At 37.7% G+C, this 19,260-nt stretch overlaps 2 protein-coding genes across 2 annotated transcripts in view; both read right to left on the reverse strand.

Moving 5' to 3' along the window:
• The window catches only part of LOC126381688 (serine/threonine-protein phosphatase 2A regulatory subunit B'' subunit delta-like), a 237,631-nt gene that overhangs the window by 30,470 nt on the left and 187,901 nt on the right, over positions 1 to 19,260 (reverse strand). The window lies entirely within an intron of this gene.
• Positions 9,154 to 19,195, reverse strand: LOC126381726 (myotubularin-related protein 9). The gene is made up of 10 exons (XM_050031183.1): positions 18,967 to 19,195; positions 18,298 to 18,551; positions 17,671 to 17,869; positions 17,116 to 17,272; positions 16,629 to 16,742; positions 16,379 to 16,500; positions 14,177 to 14,283; positions 13,350 to 13,570; positions 12,758 to 12,940; positions 9,154 to 11,431 (listed from the first exon to the last, which is right to left on the reverse strand). The coding sequence occupies exons 1-10, from the start codon at positions 19,111 to 19,113 to the stop codon at positions 11,253 to 11,255; spliced, it is 1,683 nt and encodes a 560-aa protein (XP_049887140.1). The 5' UTR covers positions 19,114 to 19,195; the 3' UTR covers positions 9,154 to 11,252.

A 19,260-nucleotide genomic window follows, 5' to 3' on the forward strand; every position in this document is an offset into this window, starting at 1 on the left:
TAGAGCTAGTAGAAGATCTGTAAAAAACAAAATAACGGTAATGTTTATATCTGACAGAATCGGCAACAATAAGTAGATACCTACCTAACAATGAATGGTCTCTTCTGAGAAGAAGAAGAACTCTCTCTCTCTCTCTCTCTCTCTTCTTCTCTTCTTAGAAGAAGAATGAATGGTCCTGCCTCAACGCACAATGAAGCAGCGTGGTGTGTAGTAAACTTCTCTTTATGGGTCCAGTTAAAGATTTTTTTGTTATGGTTACGCAATGAGGGACTTTTCAGGCTACGTTCCCCAAAAATAATACAGATGGCGCTGTCTAGATTTAACGTGATAATTACCAAAATATAATATAATGGCTGAAGGATTATATAAAAATAATACTTACTTATTTGATATTTGGATCAGATTATGTTTATAATTATGTTGCTATGCTACCTATATTGCTTCTCTTTATCTTGATCAGAATAATAATTGGGTGGAAGATGTAGCTATTGTGCCTGGGTGTAATAAAAAGGGTCATCATTTATACCCAAAAACGAAGATAAAAGATGCATTACGTATGTTATCCATGAAGATTTTTTACAGCGCCATCTATTTTTTTTTTGGAAACGCCTGGAATGTCCCTCATTTCAGGTAAGATTTCAGAATGTCCCTTTAACTTCTACAAATCAGCACAAGAATGAAAGTGACACCAGACATTTACCGGGGTTATGTTTCCCGCCATAGCTTCTACCTGCCCACATCAGTATGATAATAAATTCGAGTCCATACAAGCAGGTGCCATGGCGACTATTACATCATTCGCTTGTACACACTGAATTTATTCTGCATTGTTTCTATGCTCTTATCAGTACTGCAGGTGCTGCCCTTTGCTTATTTGAATGCGACATTAATCGCTAGTCAAGGATAAGCTAAAAAATATTGCCTACTGTAGATTCCGGAGCATACTCCGCCTTAGCGCGGTAACTAATATTAATTACTGTGTCACGAACTAAATATAACCTACTTTATTTTGAAATTAGCATACCAATTTATAGATTGGAAGTAATTGTAATGAATAAAGGTGTTTAGGTGTGGTAAGGTTTTACCAGCAGCGGGCTGGGAATTAAATTATTGATACAATTCGTTAAGTATTCATAAACATGTTGGGAAATGGAACGCAGAGATAAGAGTTACAGTGAATACCGACAACTGTATGAAGAATATTGTATTATGAAATTGTAAACAATATAACAAGAAGAAATTATATGTATTTTTGTTCATCATCATCAATTGAAGAGCCTCGCTCTTATCGGTGTAGCATTTTCCATTCCAGTCTATCAAAGGCCAATTTTTTGACTTCCCTATAAGACACGACGTTAACCTTGTCTTTAATCTGTATGTGTCTGTGTGTGTTGTATTTGTGTTATAAAAAAATAAAACAGTAACCACATTTATATGTTCTTCCAAGTAAAAGACAAAATATGTCATATTTTTTTACCACAATCTCACCTCCAGGGCTAACATGCACAACGTGATAAAATTATCGATCGATTCAATAAATTTTGTCGAAATCGATAAGTTCGTTTTTTTCCCTGACATGCGTGCCATGTGATTTTGTTCGTATTTTGACAGAACGTCATGACTTATTTGGGTTCACATATTAGCACCAATCGACAAAACGACATAATTATATCGTCAGAATCGATAAAATGACGGTGACAACATTTTATCACGTTGCGCATCTTAAGCCCTACTGATGACAATGAGTGGCCTAAGCGGTCGCGTCGGCTGAACATTCCGCGTACTCAATATACGCGTATTCAAGCAACCGCAAACACGTACCATAAGCGGTACTCGTACTAGGTACTAATTGGCCTTTCAGTGCATAATGTCAAATTCCCAAAATGTCAAGTGGTTCAAAATGTCAAGTTATCCGTAATGTCAAATTACCAAAATGTCAAGTTCCCGAAAAGTCAAGTTCCCAAAATGTCAAGTTACCCGTAATGTCAAATTACCAAAATGTCAAGTTCCCGAAATGTCAAATATACGAAGATAAGTTTTCTGGAAGAAATCGCTTTCATGTTCGTGTATATGTCGTGTTTTATCTATCTATAGGTATATATTGGGTTATAAATAAAAAAATAAATTAAATGTAATCAAAATTGGTTTATTAGAAAATTAAATAATATTAGAAAGTATCATCACTACACTTTCAGTTCACAATGTAAAATTATCTTATTGTGTAACAAAAGGTATATGAGTTTTATTTGAATAATCGAAGTCGCAGATAAATAATTTTGTTCATAAATTGTTGTAATGTAAGGTCTTTCTTTTGTAATTGTAATAAATAGTTTTTGTATTTTCGATCAAAAATGATGTCTCGGAGTCGTCTTTTATTTCTCATTTTTTTAAATAAAGAATCATTGATACGACTATCCCAATATTTGCTTTCTTTGTATAATTTATGCAGACACAAATAAAAATTGGGTTTCTTCGGTATTCGCCCATTCAATCGCCTGTGCCATCCTTCCAAAGAGTTGGTTGTCCGATGACGCTGTCCAGCACAGCTTAAAATAGTTGGCGACTTTTTTGGGTACCATGTACTTTCGAAATACTTCCGAAAACGATCCATTTCACCTGACCTTGGACTCTTTTCCAAAATGTAATGCCATGCAGCCGGTATGTCGTTTGCCGGCAATAAGGGTATAATGGCAGACATTCGTGTAGTGTTACGTCCTTCGCTTGTTGCATTTAATTTGACCTTTTTCGATTGTTTCCAAATGGCAGCGTTGAAATGATGGAAACAACCAGTCACTTCAGCTTCAGGAAAAACAAATGATACTGCATTCATGATTCCGGTTTCATAATCAGATTTAAAAGTACGGATTTGGACCCCTAATTTGTCTTTAATTAGTGAAAATAAACGGACATAAGTGTGTTCCAATTTGTTTGGCAAAAAAGCGTAAATCACTGGTATCACGTTAGTTGTTTCTTCGTTAGATTCCACATCAATATGAATTACAAAAAGCTGGTAAAAAGGCTTAGGAACCGACCTAAAAGTTCCATCTGCGTAATATGAGCCCTGTCTTTTCATTAACTTCTTCGCAATAGTCGTAGTAAATATTAAAATTTTATCCTTGTCACCATCTTCACAAATCAAAAAATTTCTAAAATAATCTGGTATTTTGATTGAGCTCGTATCATTGTGCACTAATAAATCTGTATTAAGATATTTCTTGCGAGATCTGTACAAAGAGTTTTTTAGTGAATTAAATGACGGTATTAAATCTTCACACATAGGGTACTTTTCCTTCAACTTTCTCAATGGTTCTTCACATATTTTCTTAATAGGTCCTAAATCTCTGCACACAGCTTTCTTCAAAAATGATTTTACTTTATTCACTTCCAGTACAACGAGATTCCGTTCGCAAGTATGCGATGTTTCCCTCAATATTTTTTTCCTGGTTTTATCTATTGTTACTGATGCACAACACTCCCGTCTATTAACACAACGCCAGTTTGTGCTCTCATTTTTATTAGTTATATTTTTATAAAACCGGAATCCATGACGTGTCAATGTGAACTTTCCTTTTTGGTTACACAAGAATTCAAATTCTTCTTCACTCATAGTAGAATTTCAAAAAAAATGTTAATGTGGAAAACACAAACACGAGAAACGAGGACAAACTAATGACTATTATAAGTGTTATTGCAAAGCAATAATTTCCTCACTGCTAACAGCGACAAAGGTAATGCGTAAAATTATATTTCAAAAGTACCCACATTATGGACCTCAAATTTTGTCTATACTAATGCGTTTCGTTTTTGCATACAAAAACTATTACAATTACAAAAGAAAGTAGACTATAATAACTATATAATATTTCAAAAGTACCCACATTATGGATCTCAAATTTTGTCTATACTAATGCGTTTCGTTTTTGCATACAAAAACTATTTATTACAATTACAAAAGAAAGACTTTCATTACAACAATTTATGAACAAAATTATTTATCTGCGACTTCGATTATTCAAATAAAACTCATATACCTTTTGTTACACAATAAGATAATTTTACATTGTGAACTGAAAGTGTAGTGATGATACTTTCTAATATTATTTAATTTTCTAATAAACCAATTTTGATTACATTTAATTTATTTTTTTATTTATAACCCAATATATACCTATAGATAGATAAAACACGACATATACACGAACATGAAAGCGATTTCTTCCAGAAAACTTATCTTCGTATATTTGACATTTCGGGAACTTGACATTTTGGTAATTTGACATTACGGGTAACTTGACATTTTGGGAACTTGACTTTTCGGGAACTTGACATTTTGGTAATTTGACATTACGGATAACTTGACATTTTGAACCACTTGACATTTTGGGAATTTGACATTATGCACTGAAAGGCTAATTGGATAGGGTACCTAATACTAGTACTGTTAAGTACTTACCTAATAAACTAGAGAATGGGATTATTAACACAGTTCATTGAGTAGGTAGGTGATTTAGAATATTCGTTTCTGGTTATTATGGATAAGTAAATAGGTGACAATCAAATCAGTATATTGCCACCCTGAAGCCGGTAAACTAAGTAAAAATCTGCCAGTGCCAACGAGAGATACATCGCAGTAACCAAGCCGCAATCAAGTGCCAAAGCAGTCACTTTCCGCCTAGGTAACTTTCTAGGAAAAGCACAGATTGAACTTATCACCACCTTAAATAATCATTTTGACGATAATCCGTTTTGCCTTTTTACCGACTTCAAAAAAGGAGGAGGTTCTCAATTCGACAGTTTTTTATATATTTTATGTTTTTTTTATATTAGTTTTGTGAAAATTTTAAATTATGTTATTGTCTTGTTCTTGAGTGTGGCATCCTTTTACGTATAATAAAATATTTCTATTCTATTCTAACTGAAGCCGCACCCCACACCGTGTTCTGCTTTACACCGTGCGTGAGACCGAGACACAATCCGCGCGCGCTCCCTTACTCCTAAAAGGTTTAAGTAGACTATACGTAGAGGAAATCAAGCTCGCTCCAAGAGGAGGTTCCCTTCTATATACAGGGTGCTAGTGACATCGTAATGAATACTGAGGGGGATGATTCAACCATGAGTCTGAGTTAATATCAAGTGGAATTTACCGTCGCAAAATTCTTGATTTTTTTCTAGTTTTTTAAATTACTTATTTCCAATTCTATACTTTTGCGATGGAAAATTCCACTAGATATTAACTCAGAATAACCAGCTGAATCATCCCTCTCAGTATTCGTTACGGTGTCACTTACACCTCATACAAGAACATACAGGTAGGTACCCATACAAGTAGGTCTGCGTGTTAGTAACACCGTAACGAATACTGAGCGGGAATGTTCAGACAATGATTCTGAGTTGATATCAAGTTTTCGTTACGATGTCCTAACACCCTGTATACTATTGTTGTATATTCTATGCTACAGCTCTGAACTGCACACCCCAAAAAGTACCTAATACATACCCAGCTACTTATTTTTACTATAAAAGTCGTCTACAAAGTCGCCGGGTACCGGGTAACGCGTAGCAATCACAAGAAAGGTTGTTGCCGGCTAGAGGCGGAGAAGCGGGGTGAACGACTGCGGCAGCCATTACGGCGACCGCATCGTTACACCAGCGCCCGCGCACCTTTGTTACCCATCATCTACAGCGGATGCCGATCATGGTATAAAAAGTATCACAGCTTTATTTTTTAACATTTTAGTAGAAAACATCAGAGGTTTTTTTTGACGCGACATGACTGACGTGATCGGCGTTGGATGTAATTCTACTTGGTTGGCTGTGATTTATCAATCGTATTCAGTTTTTGGAGTCCGTAATAGCCCTGTTCGAAGAACGCGTGACATACATCGCAGTGTCACAGGTTTGATTCCTCGCTCGAGTTCTAAACCACTGGATTTGACTTCTTCTGGCGTGTGGGTTGAGGTGAATTACCAACCTCATCAACCCTGATTAGGTTATTATTATTGAACCGCCAAACGCCCCTGACATGGCTCATGTAACGACTACATACTTACATAGGAACGACTTAACGTGCCTTTCGAAGCACGGATCATCTTACTTTCGGACAATCAGGTGATCAGCCTGTAATGTCCTAACCAAACTAGGGATCACAAAGTGCTTTTTGTGATATACGGATCGTGGGCCCAACGCTCAACCACTGGACCACGGAGGCTGTGGCCCGTGCTACTGGGAAAAATAGGGCAGTGGGTTCCCTCTTGCCTTCCGCCCGTTCATGATTCAGTTATGCGAGGATAATTGTTTGTTATCCTACACGCCTTATTTTTTCCGAGCTAAAGTTGCGTGCATAAATATCTGGTAACAAATAATTTAATAATAATTTGGGTAACTATTCATAGCATTCACTCACACGTAACTTGTTCGGTACATCAAAACTCATTTAAAGAAACTTACAATAGTACATATTTAGGCATACGCTGGCGTTTATCGGGCCATCTCACCATTGTCGGCGCGCCATCCACCGCTGCTATATGAAAACACATTTGAATGTTCACCACTAGTCCACTATGAATACATAAACAGGGTCCACTCATACTTGGAATTTATACTTATGTCATTACCCTAGTGTCACGTATTATAGATACCTACAGGGCGTTAGTGACAGCGTAACAAATACCACAGATCATATAATACTAACGCAAATACTAAGGGTCACAATTCAGACCATGATTCTGAGTTGATGTCAAGTAGAAAACTGACGGATGATTCAGACCATGACGGACTTGATGTCAAGTGTAATTTTCCGTCGCGAAAGTATGGAACTTAAAATAATTTAAAATACATTAAAATTTTCATGAATTTTCCGACAGGAAATTGCACTTGATATCAACTTAGAATCATGGTCTGAATCAACCCTCTCAGTATTTGTTACGGTGTTACTAATAACCTGTATATATTATGTATTTTTTTCTAACTGTATATAAATATTGATTAAAATGAAGAAGGAGTCGTCACAAAAAATGCCATATTTGCTTTGCATTCTTATTTAATTGACCAACAAATAAATTCATTTATCTCAAATTGACTTTACAATAATGTTACAATTTAATACAATACGTACGTATTATGAAACATTTGGTTAATATATTTCAATACTTATTTTAGAATAGTCTTTTATATTACTTCCTATCACGGCAGTATATGGTACACTTTGCAAGAGCACATTCCATAAAGGTACAAATTGTATAGTTCAACTTTTACTACATAATTATGAGGTTTGGTTTGTATGCATGTTGCTAGTAAAGGTAATTTCTTTAGGACTTTGTAAATGTATGTATGGCACTGTGATTCCTGTTTCAATTTGTATCTTTACGTAATATATCTTTGCTTTAATATTTTATTGTACGGTAGGAAAGAAGTAAAAGTGCTTTATGAGTGCTTCAGTCAACATGCTAGACTCCCTAGACTTCCAGTAAACATGTCAACAGAAGTTCTCAATTCAAACTTCCATACAGATTATTACACTTAAAACAAAATTACAAAACACATATCGATAACATTGCACAAATTATAGTCACGCTAAAAATATAGGCCAATAATTATATTTTATAGACGACAGCATTACAGATTATATCTTAAAATGTACTTTATATAATAATATTTACAAGTTATTTATAAAATGAGCAAGCTAAGCTGTGCAGTTACCCTGCATTCACTTGGAATGTTAAAACGATTTATGTAAGTACACTTACTTAAGTTTATGTCCATGCTTGTAAAGTTAGCTCTATTATTCGCAGTAAAAGGTTTTAAAACATGATAATAATTACAATTAAAAACATAAAGGTTCAGTTATATTATCTCTTTAGGTAAAGCCATGTTTAAGGCATTTTATGTGATATATACGATTCTATTTTATATATATTATTAAGGGTCAGAGTACCACGGAGTGTTGATGAGGGAGTTTTATGATAATTAAGTAACAACTTAAATTTCTTAAATGCAGTGTTGATAGCACTGCGCTTCCGCTTTATTTTAATATAAAACAAAAACCTATTCGGTCGCCTTTTTCTCTGCCGAGATTTTTTGCAGGTACTGTTCCTCGACTATACGTACAAGTTGTGAAAAGCTGCAGTAGTTTTAGGCCGATGAGACGTTCGACAAAAAATATATTTAAGTAAAAATTTCCGATTCTAAGTGCAACTATGTTCACCCATCCCCCTAGCATTGTACCGTTTTTCACAGGGTCCGCTTACCCAACTTGACGATTTGACAGGTTCGGTTTTTTACAGAAGCGATTGCCTGTCTGATCTTCCAACCCGCGAAGGGAAAACGAGAGGTTAGGTCACATACCTCCGAAAATGCATTTCGCGGGAATGTGGGTGGGTGTTGTTAAAGTGTAACTATATTACCTAAGGAATAAAGATGTTTTTGAGATTGTGTCTGGTGAAAACCACGTAAGCGCCTTATTGAAAAATCACATTTGGATGTGATTCGGAGGCGATCATTCGTTTCCCCATTACTCCGCAGATACGCTCATCATAAGTGAGCACCTCTTATCATACTCAAAAATAAATCGAGCTAAATTAAGTATAACGGTAGTAGAGAGCTTTACTTATACTTTTTCTATTTTTACAATATTACAGTTCAAAAGATCAGCCCTTTAAATTAGATTTAATCGATATTAAGCCGTGAAGTACGGAGCTTTAAAAAAAGATTAGGGTTAATTTAATGTCACGTGAATTGCGTAGTTTCCTAGGTCAACAATAAATTATGAAATGCTGATTACTCAATAAAGACAGATCTAAACATGACAACAAACGTTTAATTTTTTCTATTTAACTTTTTATGAATTTTAATAAAAAACATGTAATTTTAAGCGACTTTTTGTCACGTTTTTCTATGACGTCTCAGGTTGATTTTTTCATACAAATTCCATAGTAATTTCCTATTTTGACGTTTAGTAAAAAGTAACTGATTTGACTACTAAGAACATACAGTCATATTTACCATAAAAATGTCTTGCTTTAACAGACAAACACAAAAACATGTCGTTATCTTCCGAGGAAAGATGGTTTGCCTAAAATATTTTTTTTCAATTACATATTTTGATGTTGCCTTGTACATTGCCAACGTACCTCCAATATCAACAGCATCTTACACAAGTAATGTTCCTCAATTCCTACCTTCAAACTTCAATGTATGTTAGAATGATTGAACAATAATTTATAAAGAACTTTTCTCGTTGAAGTATAAAATTGGGATTTAAATAGATAAATAGAATATCTATTTTTTTAAATATGCAATATTTGCTAGCATGTTTGCTAAAGATCTATCAACTCACAATTTGATAGGCGGGAAAAATATCCAGTCGGCTCTGAGACTTGTAGCTACGCGTATGGCATTATAGGAAATTTAAATATCATGAATGTAGGTACATATATGTACATATATAAACCTGTTGCAGTAAAATCGAACTCTTTTATTGTAAACTTTCAGTATATGTTTCAGATTGGCAAATTGTGGGGATATAAAAAGAAAAAAAAAGCTTTAAGGTGGCGACTAACGAACGTGATTATTCGATCAATGTGACGTTACAATTCGAATATTCGGCATGTCAGTACAGCGGCTTAAAGAGTAAAATTACGTAATAGCAGGCCGAAAACACTGACTTTTAGTTATCATAATTAAAACACATAATAACGGGTTCTTACCGCGTTTGAAATAGGGATATGAGACTCCCGATATTTCGACACTGTTGCAAGTGCCATGACCACGGGATGACATATCCCTATTTCAAACGCGGTAAGAACCCGTTATTATCTGTTTTAATTATGACTTTTAGTTGTCAAATACTTAGTTGGCAGTAAATGCTAACTATTAATTTTTGTATTAAAATTGACGCGTCTTTGATAATAGACAGGACACATACAATACAATACAGAAAGACAGTATACAATACAATACAAATAGAGAAATTAAAGCTTCGTGTCATAGCAACTGTTCCGTCATTTAGCACCAATGCAAAATGACTGATTAAACTTACATTCTACGATATATTCCTCATAACGTTTACAATTTATATATAAATTACTTATTAGGCCGATAGACATCAAAATAATAAAAATATTTATAGATTTTCATGGCGAAATTAAAATTAATTCGGCCCCCTTTTTCAAGCTAACAAAAGCAAGCTACTATTATTATTGTGTATTATTACCTTTTAATAATATAGTTTAATAACCGGCTAAACGAAAATCTATTGTGAAGAATTTTGAAAAAATAGCTTGGTGCGTACATATCATAGGCTGCGTTTCCATTGACGCGATGCTGTGCGGAGTTGAGCGGAGTTGTGCAGGAATCGACGAATCACCGTGAGGGAGAGAGCTCTCTCGAATGCTGTGATTGGTCAAATCCGCACATCTCCGCTCTTCTCCGCCCATTTCCGCATCAGTGGAAACCCGGCCATATGATCACATGAATGCAGTACATGATAAACAATATTAAATGTTACTACATACAGCCAGTCCGGTAGTACTCCTTAGCGGCTTCCAGCCATTTAGATTAAAGGCCCAGGGGGGGTGAGGTAAATCTAGCTCGGCGCCCGATACGAACAGGCGCGGGGCGGAAAGCTACCGTTCTATACGCAGTATTATTCTTTACTCTATGCTCGTGAGTAATCTGAGCGAAGACTGATACACGATGCTAATGTTACTTACACTAAATTTGGCTATTGGGCCCATAACTCTGTACATATAAATTCATTATATAATTTAAATCGACATGTCCATTAAACGCGCGTGTGGTCATTTTTAGTTTCAATTTAATACTAATAACGGTGAGTGGGCCACCTTTTAGTTATAGCAAAAAGAGAAGATAAATTACTTACGTATCGTTTTCATTGAATGATATCTATTGTCTAGCTAAGTATTTAGGGGCTTGTTCTGATAATTTTATTCAGACTTTATTAACAGTAGGCAGCAGTGTAGCGACTGTAATTATCGATAGAATTGGCAATGGTAGGTAACAAATCTTCTTTTTTTTTATTTAAACTTAAAGGTAGGTTTTCACGAAACGGAGCGGAGCACGTGATGTACACGAAATCGACCAATCGCAGCGTGCGAGAGAGCGAAAGAAGACGCTCCGTCACTTCTGCTCTCTGCTCCCTCACGGTGATTGTTCGATTGCACATTTCCGCTTCGCTTATGTGGAAACCCATAGCCTACGCTAAGTTTCAACAAATAGGAATCATGGTACAAAATCTACTTATCGCACAGTGTGTCCTTGACGTCGGGCCCGTAGTACTGGTGTGCGATCTCGTACAGCTCGCGGCGTAACTGCTGCGCCTGCGCGCGTAGTTGTTGTTCGCGCGTGCGTATCGCTTTGTACTGCTCCTCGCGTTGCTCCGTACGCTGCTCGATTTGCCAGCGGAGGTACAGCTCTGTAACGTCAATAAATAAATAAATAAACATTTCTTTCTAGTAGGTACCTAATTATAAAAAAATATGAGGAGCTCGGTGGCGCAGCGGTTAACGCGCTCGGTCTGCGATTGTTGAAGTTGAGCAACTTTCGCAAAGGGCGGTCATAGGATGGGTGACCACCAAAAAAAAAGTTTTCATCTCGAGCTCCTCCGTGCTTCGGAAGGCACATTAAGCCGTTGGTCCCGGCTGCATTAGCAGTCGTTAATAACCATCAATCCGCACTGGGCCCGCGTGATGGTTTAAGGCCCGATCTCCCTATCCATCCATAGGGAAGGCCCGTGCCCCAGCAGTGGGGACGTTAAAAGGCTGATGATGATATAAAAAAATATCTTTATACGTCAATTCTGGAACTACTGGATTCTGTGAACTATTCGAGCTGTCGGTTGACCCAAACCTACAGCCTGTTTGTCAAATATTTATAACATAAGCTCACGACTATATCCCCATTGGGGCAGTTAGAGGTATATGACGAACTATAAGTACCCACATCTCACGAACTTTCTGTTAGACCAACGTGATAGGTGGTGATCTGTATCACCGTCTATAATGGTCGAGCCAACTTTGTTAATGAAAACTGCACTTAAGATAAATTAATAACTCATTGGTGCAAGTCCAGTACCGGGGGATTTATTTGTGAGTCAATCGCCTTCACGTGCGCAAATCTATACCTGTCTCATCTTGCAAATGACAAGTTATAATGTGCTATGTGAAACGGGTATACAGGGTGTTAGTAACATCGTAACGAATACTGAGGGGGATGATTCAGACCATGATTCTGAGTTAAAATCAAGTCGAATTTTCCGTCACAAAATTCATGTTTTTTTTTATTTATTTTTTTAATTATTTTCAACTCTATACTTCTGCGATCGAAAATTCCACTTGATATTAACTCAGAATAATGAGCTAAATCAGCCCCCTCAGTATTGTGTTTATGTTTTTTTAAGTTATTTTCCATTCCATACTTTTGCGACGGAAAATTCCACTTGATATCAACTCAGAATCATGGCCTGAATCATGTCATGTTACGATGTCACTTACACCCCGTACCAGTACATACAGGTAGCCATACAAGTAGGTATGGGTGTTAGTGACACCGTAACGGATACTGAGAGGGATGATTCAGACTATGATTCTGAGTTGATATTAAGTGGAATCATGGCCTGAATCATCACTCAAAGTTTTCGTTACGATGTCACTAACACCCTGTATATATTTTTGAACGTGTCACTCACGTGTCACTCTGTGAGTGAGTGGTTGTCAAACAAGGTGAGTATTGTACGACTCACCCTCCCAAATGACGAAGCTCATGGGCGCGACCGAGGGCCATATAACGGTGGGCGTGGGCTCGTACAGCGGGTTGATGTAACCGCTCAACTCGTCCGGCTGGTTGACCCACGACCACAGGCTGGTTGTCTGCGTGTACACGCCGCGAGACTCGCGCTCCTGCTCGCTGTCGCAGAGGAACGTTCCTGGAAATGTACTTCACAAATTAGACCAGTCGCATTTTTGTAGGAATTCGACACGTGCGTACCGTGCTTCTACTTTCTAATGCCGATTTCCATGTTCATGAATTATTAGATTTTGTCGTTTAACATAATTTGAATCCAGAACTATGTGGGTAATTTATTGTTATTTAGTTAGATACATACAATACTAAAATTGATTGTTGTTTAGTTTGAACAAATCACTATCCTAAATCTAATAATTGATGAACATATTAGCATTCGTTTTCGGAAATGCGATGTATCCCGAGAGATGTTAAGGAAATAAAAGCAATACATATTCATCAAAACCGGCTTAAAGGTTTTGACGTGAAAGCGTAACAGACAGAACGGTATTATTTTCGCGCTTATAATATTAGTAGAAATAATTTCATACCGAATTGACTAGCGTAAGAGTGTTCAAACAGCGTGACGAGGAAGGACTGGCGGTACTCGAAGCTGCAGGGGAACTGCTCAAGGAACTGTCGGGCGCAGTCCAGGAACAGCGGGAAGGTGGGCGCGGCGCGCGGCTGTGGAGCCCCGTACACGCCGCAGCGGTGGCGAGTGCCGAACGGGTGGCCCGCCTGCAGCCACTCACGCTCTATTAGCGCTTGCAGACTGGAATAACATATTCAATATTCAATTCAATGGCTCCACCAACCCGCAGTGGAGCAGCGTGGTGGAGTATGCTCCATACCCCCTCCGGTTGATTGAGGAGAGGCCTGTGCCCAGCAGTGGGACGTATATAGGCAGTTTATGTATTCAATTCAATATTCAATATTCTTTATTTGCATACTATGGTGGTGTTACATACACACTTTATTGCGCTCGCAGGAAACACAATATTACAAACAAAAGAGAAATTGAAGAGTACAATAAGCGACCTCATTGCTAAGTAGACAGTGTCATTAGAGTTTCAATACATAACATAAACAGCCTATATACGTCCCACAGCTGGGCACAGGCCTCCCCTCAATCAACCAGAGGGGGTATGGAGCTTACTCCATCACGATGCTCCAATGCGGGTTGGTGGAGGTGTTTTTACGGCAAATAGCCGGGACCAACGGCCTAACGTGCCCCCCGAAGCACGGAATCATTTTACTTTTTTGAACAATCAGGTGATTCAATCCTGAAAAGTAGAGTTTCAATATGATCTGTTTTTTCAATCGCTTGTCTGAAAGAGTTGAAAACAGATAGTATATAAGGCTAGTATTTAAAACTTACCCTCGAATAGTTCTGCAGTCGGGGTTCAATATAATTTGCACTAAGGAACAGACTAGTAGCGTCGCGTCTTCGCCGCGCGAGCCGTGTATTAACACTGGCTCTGCTTTCTGTAACATACAACATTATACAATTAAAATATTTTATTATAAGCAATATTTAGTTACGAAACCTACGGAGAGAATCACAGAGGAATCGATCGTCATATGTTTTTTCCGTCTTGCAACTCCAATAGTGAATATAAATAATGGGCTCTTAAAATACGAACCGTTTATAAATATATAAAGTCTTAAGGCAGAAGGAGTACGGTGCATTGTACGAATGTACGCTTAATGTACTTGCATACAAAACGTATTAGAAGGACGCGGCGTAAAGCGAATATAGGCCAGCTGCGCCTGAAAGCCATTTCTGTCTGGCCTGCGCCTAATAAGAGGTGTGACAAAGGAAAGTATAGAAAGACCTAGACAAAAACTCCTCTATCTAACACCGTGACACCGAATGAAGACTAATACTTCGTATAAAACTGTAACTTTTTTTTTGACGTGACTTATTGTAGATTTGCCGCAGATGGCATTAACTACTTGGCCGCACAAATGGAGTGCGCTGAAGGCTCTCACCCGATACAACGTTTAAGACAACAGGCTTGAGGGTGCCCAGTTGGGCGCGAACCTCGGCTCAGGGCATCGTCTGAGAGGAAAAATATTTGAAAGAATTAATCGACCCTAGTGGGTCGCGTGACACAGAGACACAGAGAGACAGAGAGAGGTTGGAAGCGTTTGAGATGTGGTGTTGGCGAAGGATGGAGGGTATAAGCTGGACTGAAATGGCGTCAAATGAAAAAGTGCTGGAAAGAGTTGAAGAAAAGAGAACCATATTGAAGACTATAGAGAACCGGAGAGGAAATATGATTGGCCACCTGATACGACACGATTCATTTATAACAAACATTATAGAAGGAAAAATTGAAGGGAAGAGAGGAAGGGGTAGACCTAGGATAACATTTATGAAACAAATAAAAGAGAAGGTGCAGGTCGTGTCGTATCGGGAGGTGAAGGTTTTGGCGGGAAGAAGAGAGGAATGGCGGTTACTCCACCGACAAGAGCGCAGCTCTTAAATAGAGAGAGAGAGAGAGTGGGTCGATAGCGATAAGCGCTGAATGAGGGAAATCGTCGAAAACTGTAACTCTCCACCACGCACTAGTTCGTATCGGACGCCGAGCATGATTTACCTCACCTCCTCCGGGTATTACTTTAGTCTAAATTTATTTATTTATAAGACGAGCACAACAGTTAACAATCATAATAGAGGATAACATCTAATAGTCTATAAGGTATTATACCAGATTGTAAATCCAGTAAAGTGTCGTACATCATGATCGACCTTAACAACTGTGATAGCCAAAAGAAAAAGACAAAAAATAAAAAATTAGAGGAAAATTGTTAACAATGTGGCACAGATAAATATTGATTAGGTATAATAATATGTTAGTAATGAACAATGATAATGATGATTATGTAAGTAATAATTTACTTAATTACATTTACAAAGGAGCGTTTGAAAGCCCAGTGATTGGCATTGAAAATGTCAATGATTCTTAATGAGATCATTATATAGTCGACACATTCCAGTGAGATGATTGTAGTAAGATGTATTATTTTTGTAGACTTCTAATAAGAATGTCTTTATACATATAATAAATGTATTATTTTTGTAGACTTCTAATAAGAATGTCTTTATACATATAAAAATAAAAATGGCCGTAAGCCGTTAAAAGGGTAAGGGAGCGCACGTGGACTGTCTGTTCCACTCACTCTTACGTGTTAGTCGTTACACGGTAAGAATTAGAATATTGTAGGGTAGGAGATCGATGAGCAGCTTGGTGGCGCAACGGTAAACGCGCTCGGTCTGCGATTGTTGAGGTTAAGCAACTTTCGCAAAGGCCGGTCATAGGATGGGTGACCACAATAAAAGTAGTTTTCATCTCGAGCTCCTCCATGCTTCGGAAGGCACGTTAAGCCGTTGGTCCCGGCTGCATTAGCAGCCGTTAATAACCATCAATCCGCACTGGGCCCGCGTGATGGTTTAAGGCAGGATCTCCCTATCCATCCATGGGGAAGGCCCGTGGTCCAGCAGTGGGGACGTTAATGGGCTGATGATGATGAGGGTAGGAGATAGTGTCCAGTGTGTGATTGTGGGTAAACTCACTTGGTGTATATGCTGCGCGACTATGCAGGCGGTGTGCAGCGCGTTACGCACGCTCTCGGGCCAGCCGCACGACTCCAACTTAGATATCCATTTGTCGCTCGATATCTCTTTATCATTACACGCTGAAAGAACATAAAAATCATAACATAAACAGCCTATATACGTCCCACTGCGAATTCTGGGTTTCTATGTTTGTATTGTAACCTTTTGTTTTATTCGCTTATGTCTATGACTGTTGTAATTAACTTACCTTCAATGAGTTTAGAAAAACTATCTAATAGTTGTTGCTGGTTGTCTACATCATCCATAGATCTGTTGTAAATTCTCCACTGGGAATAGTTAGAATTACTTTCCGTGCCGCCACCTGAAACACATTTTTTTTATTTTATTTCGGTAACTACAGCCTTTTTTACAAAATGAATGCTTCTAAATACAAACAAATGCCAATAAAAACCTACCATACAAGATCAGGACTATATCCCAATTGGGGCACATCCATTGCAAGATGAACTATGATCTTTCTTCGCGAGTTTTTTTTTTATAGAGGACGCATTGTTGAAGAGGGGTCTGAGTAATAGAGCTATTAGGCGTCAGGGTTTCTTGCTTTGTATTGATACCTATGGCAAACCCGCGATTGGGGATTCTATGGCAACGCTCCGAGCCATTAGATTAGTATGCAGTCTTATTCAAATACATACAAAAATATGCTTTCTAATGCCCTCCTCAAGTTTTGTTACCTTTGTTCTGGTGCTGAGAGATGGCGCTAGAGCCGCGCAAGTCGTAGATGACTCCCTTCATCCCGACACTGACCACCGCGTTGAGCAGCGCCTCGTCTGCGCGGCAACGTCGGTGTTTCGGACCGTATAGAGGTTGTCCGGCCCGAAGTAATACTGCCTACAAATTACGTGTAATAAGAGAAAAATAATAATCAGCAAAGTCTGGACGGTTACTTAGTGCGCGCGGTGCGATGACTAATGCCGCGGGTATGACCAATTGCTACGGTTTCGCAACCATATACGCATTTATTAGATGAAACCCGCGGCACGCCGCGCGCGATTGCGCAATCCATGCAAACCATCCAGGCAACTTTAATATTTGGTTGATATTTTTTTTGAGACTAGGCACATGATGACAGATAAGAAGAAGCATCACAGATTTCCTGAAAAAAAATTTGAGTAAAAGCCAGTCTACCACTGTGCTTGTAATCTATAAACACAAGTGATAAAAGCCTCAAAAAATCAAAAATAGAGATCTGTATTCAAATCCGTATTCAAATGTTATCATTGTCTTACCCCATTATTATGCCTATAAGAGAGCACAGGGAACCTGCCTCCCTGTCGGAAGGACGCGGCAGTGGCCAGCGTTTCATCGTCAATGTTCTTAGGAACCACAACCGACTTGGGGTAGGCTGGACAGATTGTGTAATTCTGATTGACGCGGGATATGCGCCATTCTTCTGTTGCTAGCACCTTAGTGAATTCCCCTTCAACACTGAAAGTTGATGAAATAAGATATTTGACGTATTTATCTTAGGACTCCAGAATTTAACATGCTTTTAAGGATTTTTGCTCTGCACCATAACAGTACATATATCTTGTGGCATAAGGAAACATATTCCATTTCTCTAAGAACAACATATTCATATGCATAGAATTAATACTCCAGCTATTTATTTGAAAGGCACTTTACTTAAATTAGCAATTCAATTCTTGATAATTATTCACAAAATTGTCTTTGTAATTTTTATGTTTTAGAATAAATTACACATTTATTACATTATCTAAACATTAAGTTGTAAAATAAAGTATTATCACCCCATTTTTTTCTATATTATACTCCTATAATTAGAATTAATATCAACCTTTTATTTATATCACATTATTTATGAGCACCACTATCAAAAACATAATAAAAGATACCTGTATAATGTATAGCCATTCTCCATTATAGGGTTCATATGTCGATAAAAGAATGGATAGAACAAACTGGGGTTCTGCAGGCCAGCGAGGTTCTCCAACGTCTGTGCAACCTGATGTAGCTCTGTGGAGGATGCAATGTCCAGCTGGAAGATCCTCAAGTCCTTGCATTTCAGGAACAGGGAGCCTCCCTGAGTGATGCTACTGCTTGGTTTGTTCTCTTTTTTTTCTATACAGTCTATGTTTTTGTGTAACAGCTGAAAAAGTACAAATTTTCAAGTAATTTACAGCACATCAAACTTATCAGAATTGCTTTACATTAAATCTTATTCTATGAATTTTTCCTGTTGTTATTAGTGATAGAAGATAGACAAAAAGCAAGCTTAAACATAGAAGTACCCAGTCAGCAATCAAATCCGGGATGCTTTGCACAACATACAGGCTCTTTACCAGCTGCAAATCAAAACTTGCCATATAAGCATTTGTTTCCAAGATTAAAGAGTGATGCCGCAACATAATCTGTAATGCTTTCAATGAAAAAAGTAGGTGGTAGTTGCGTGCTTATTACAATCAGCTGATTGTTTAGCATTATGATGTTTACTTCATACCATTTTAGAATAAATAGAAAAATTAGGTAAGGTTTTCTAACATATTAGACAGATTGCCCCTTACCCATAACTCCCGCACTCCTTCCTTCCTAGAGCTCAAAATAAGATGATGTCCAGTTATGCACACTGTCCCATCTATGTTCTCTTGATGCGGATATTTGAGGATAACCCCGTCTAACTTATTTATTAATATAAGCTCAATAAATTCCATGTTTTGCAAAATATGTACAAGAAAACAAATTGTTTATAAAATAAATAAATTTATAAAACCATTTTCCTGCAGCACACACAGCTGTTATTTTTTTTTAATTAATTGACAACTACTAGGGAGGCGAAACTACTTGTTGAGTTGTTACAT

The sequence above is a fragment of the Pectinophora gossypiella genome, chromosome 3 (assembly GCF_024362695.1).
Source record: "Pectinophora gossypiella chromosome 3, ilPecGoss1.1, whole genome shotgun sequence".
NCBI classification, from domain to species: domain Eukaryota; kingdom Metazoa; phylum Arthropoda; class Insecta; order Lepidoptera; family Gelechiidae; genus Pectinophora; species Pectinophora gossypiella.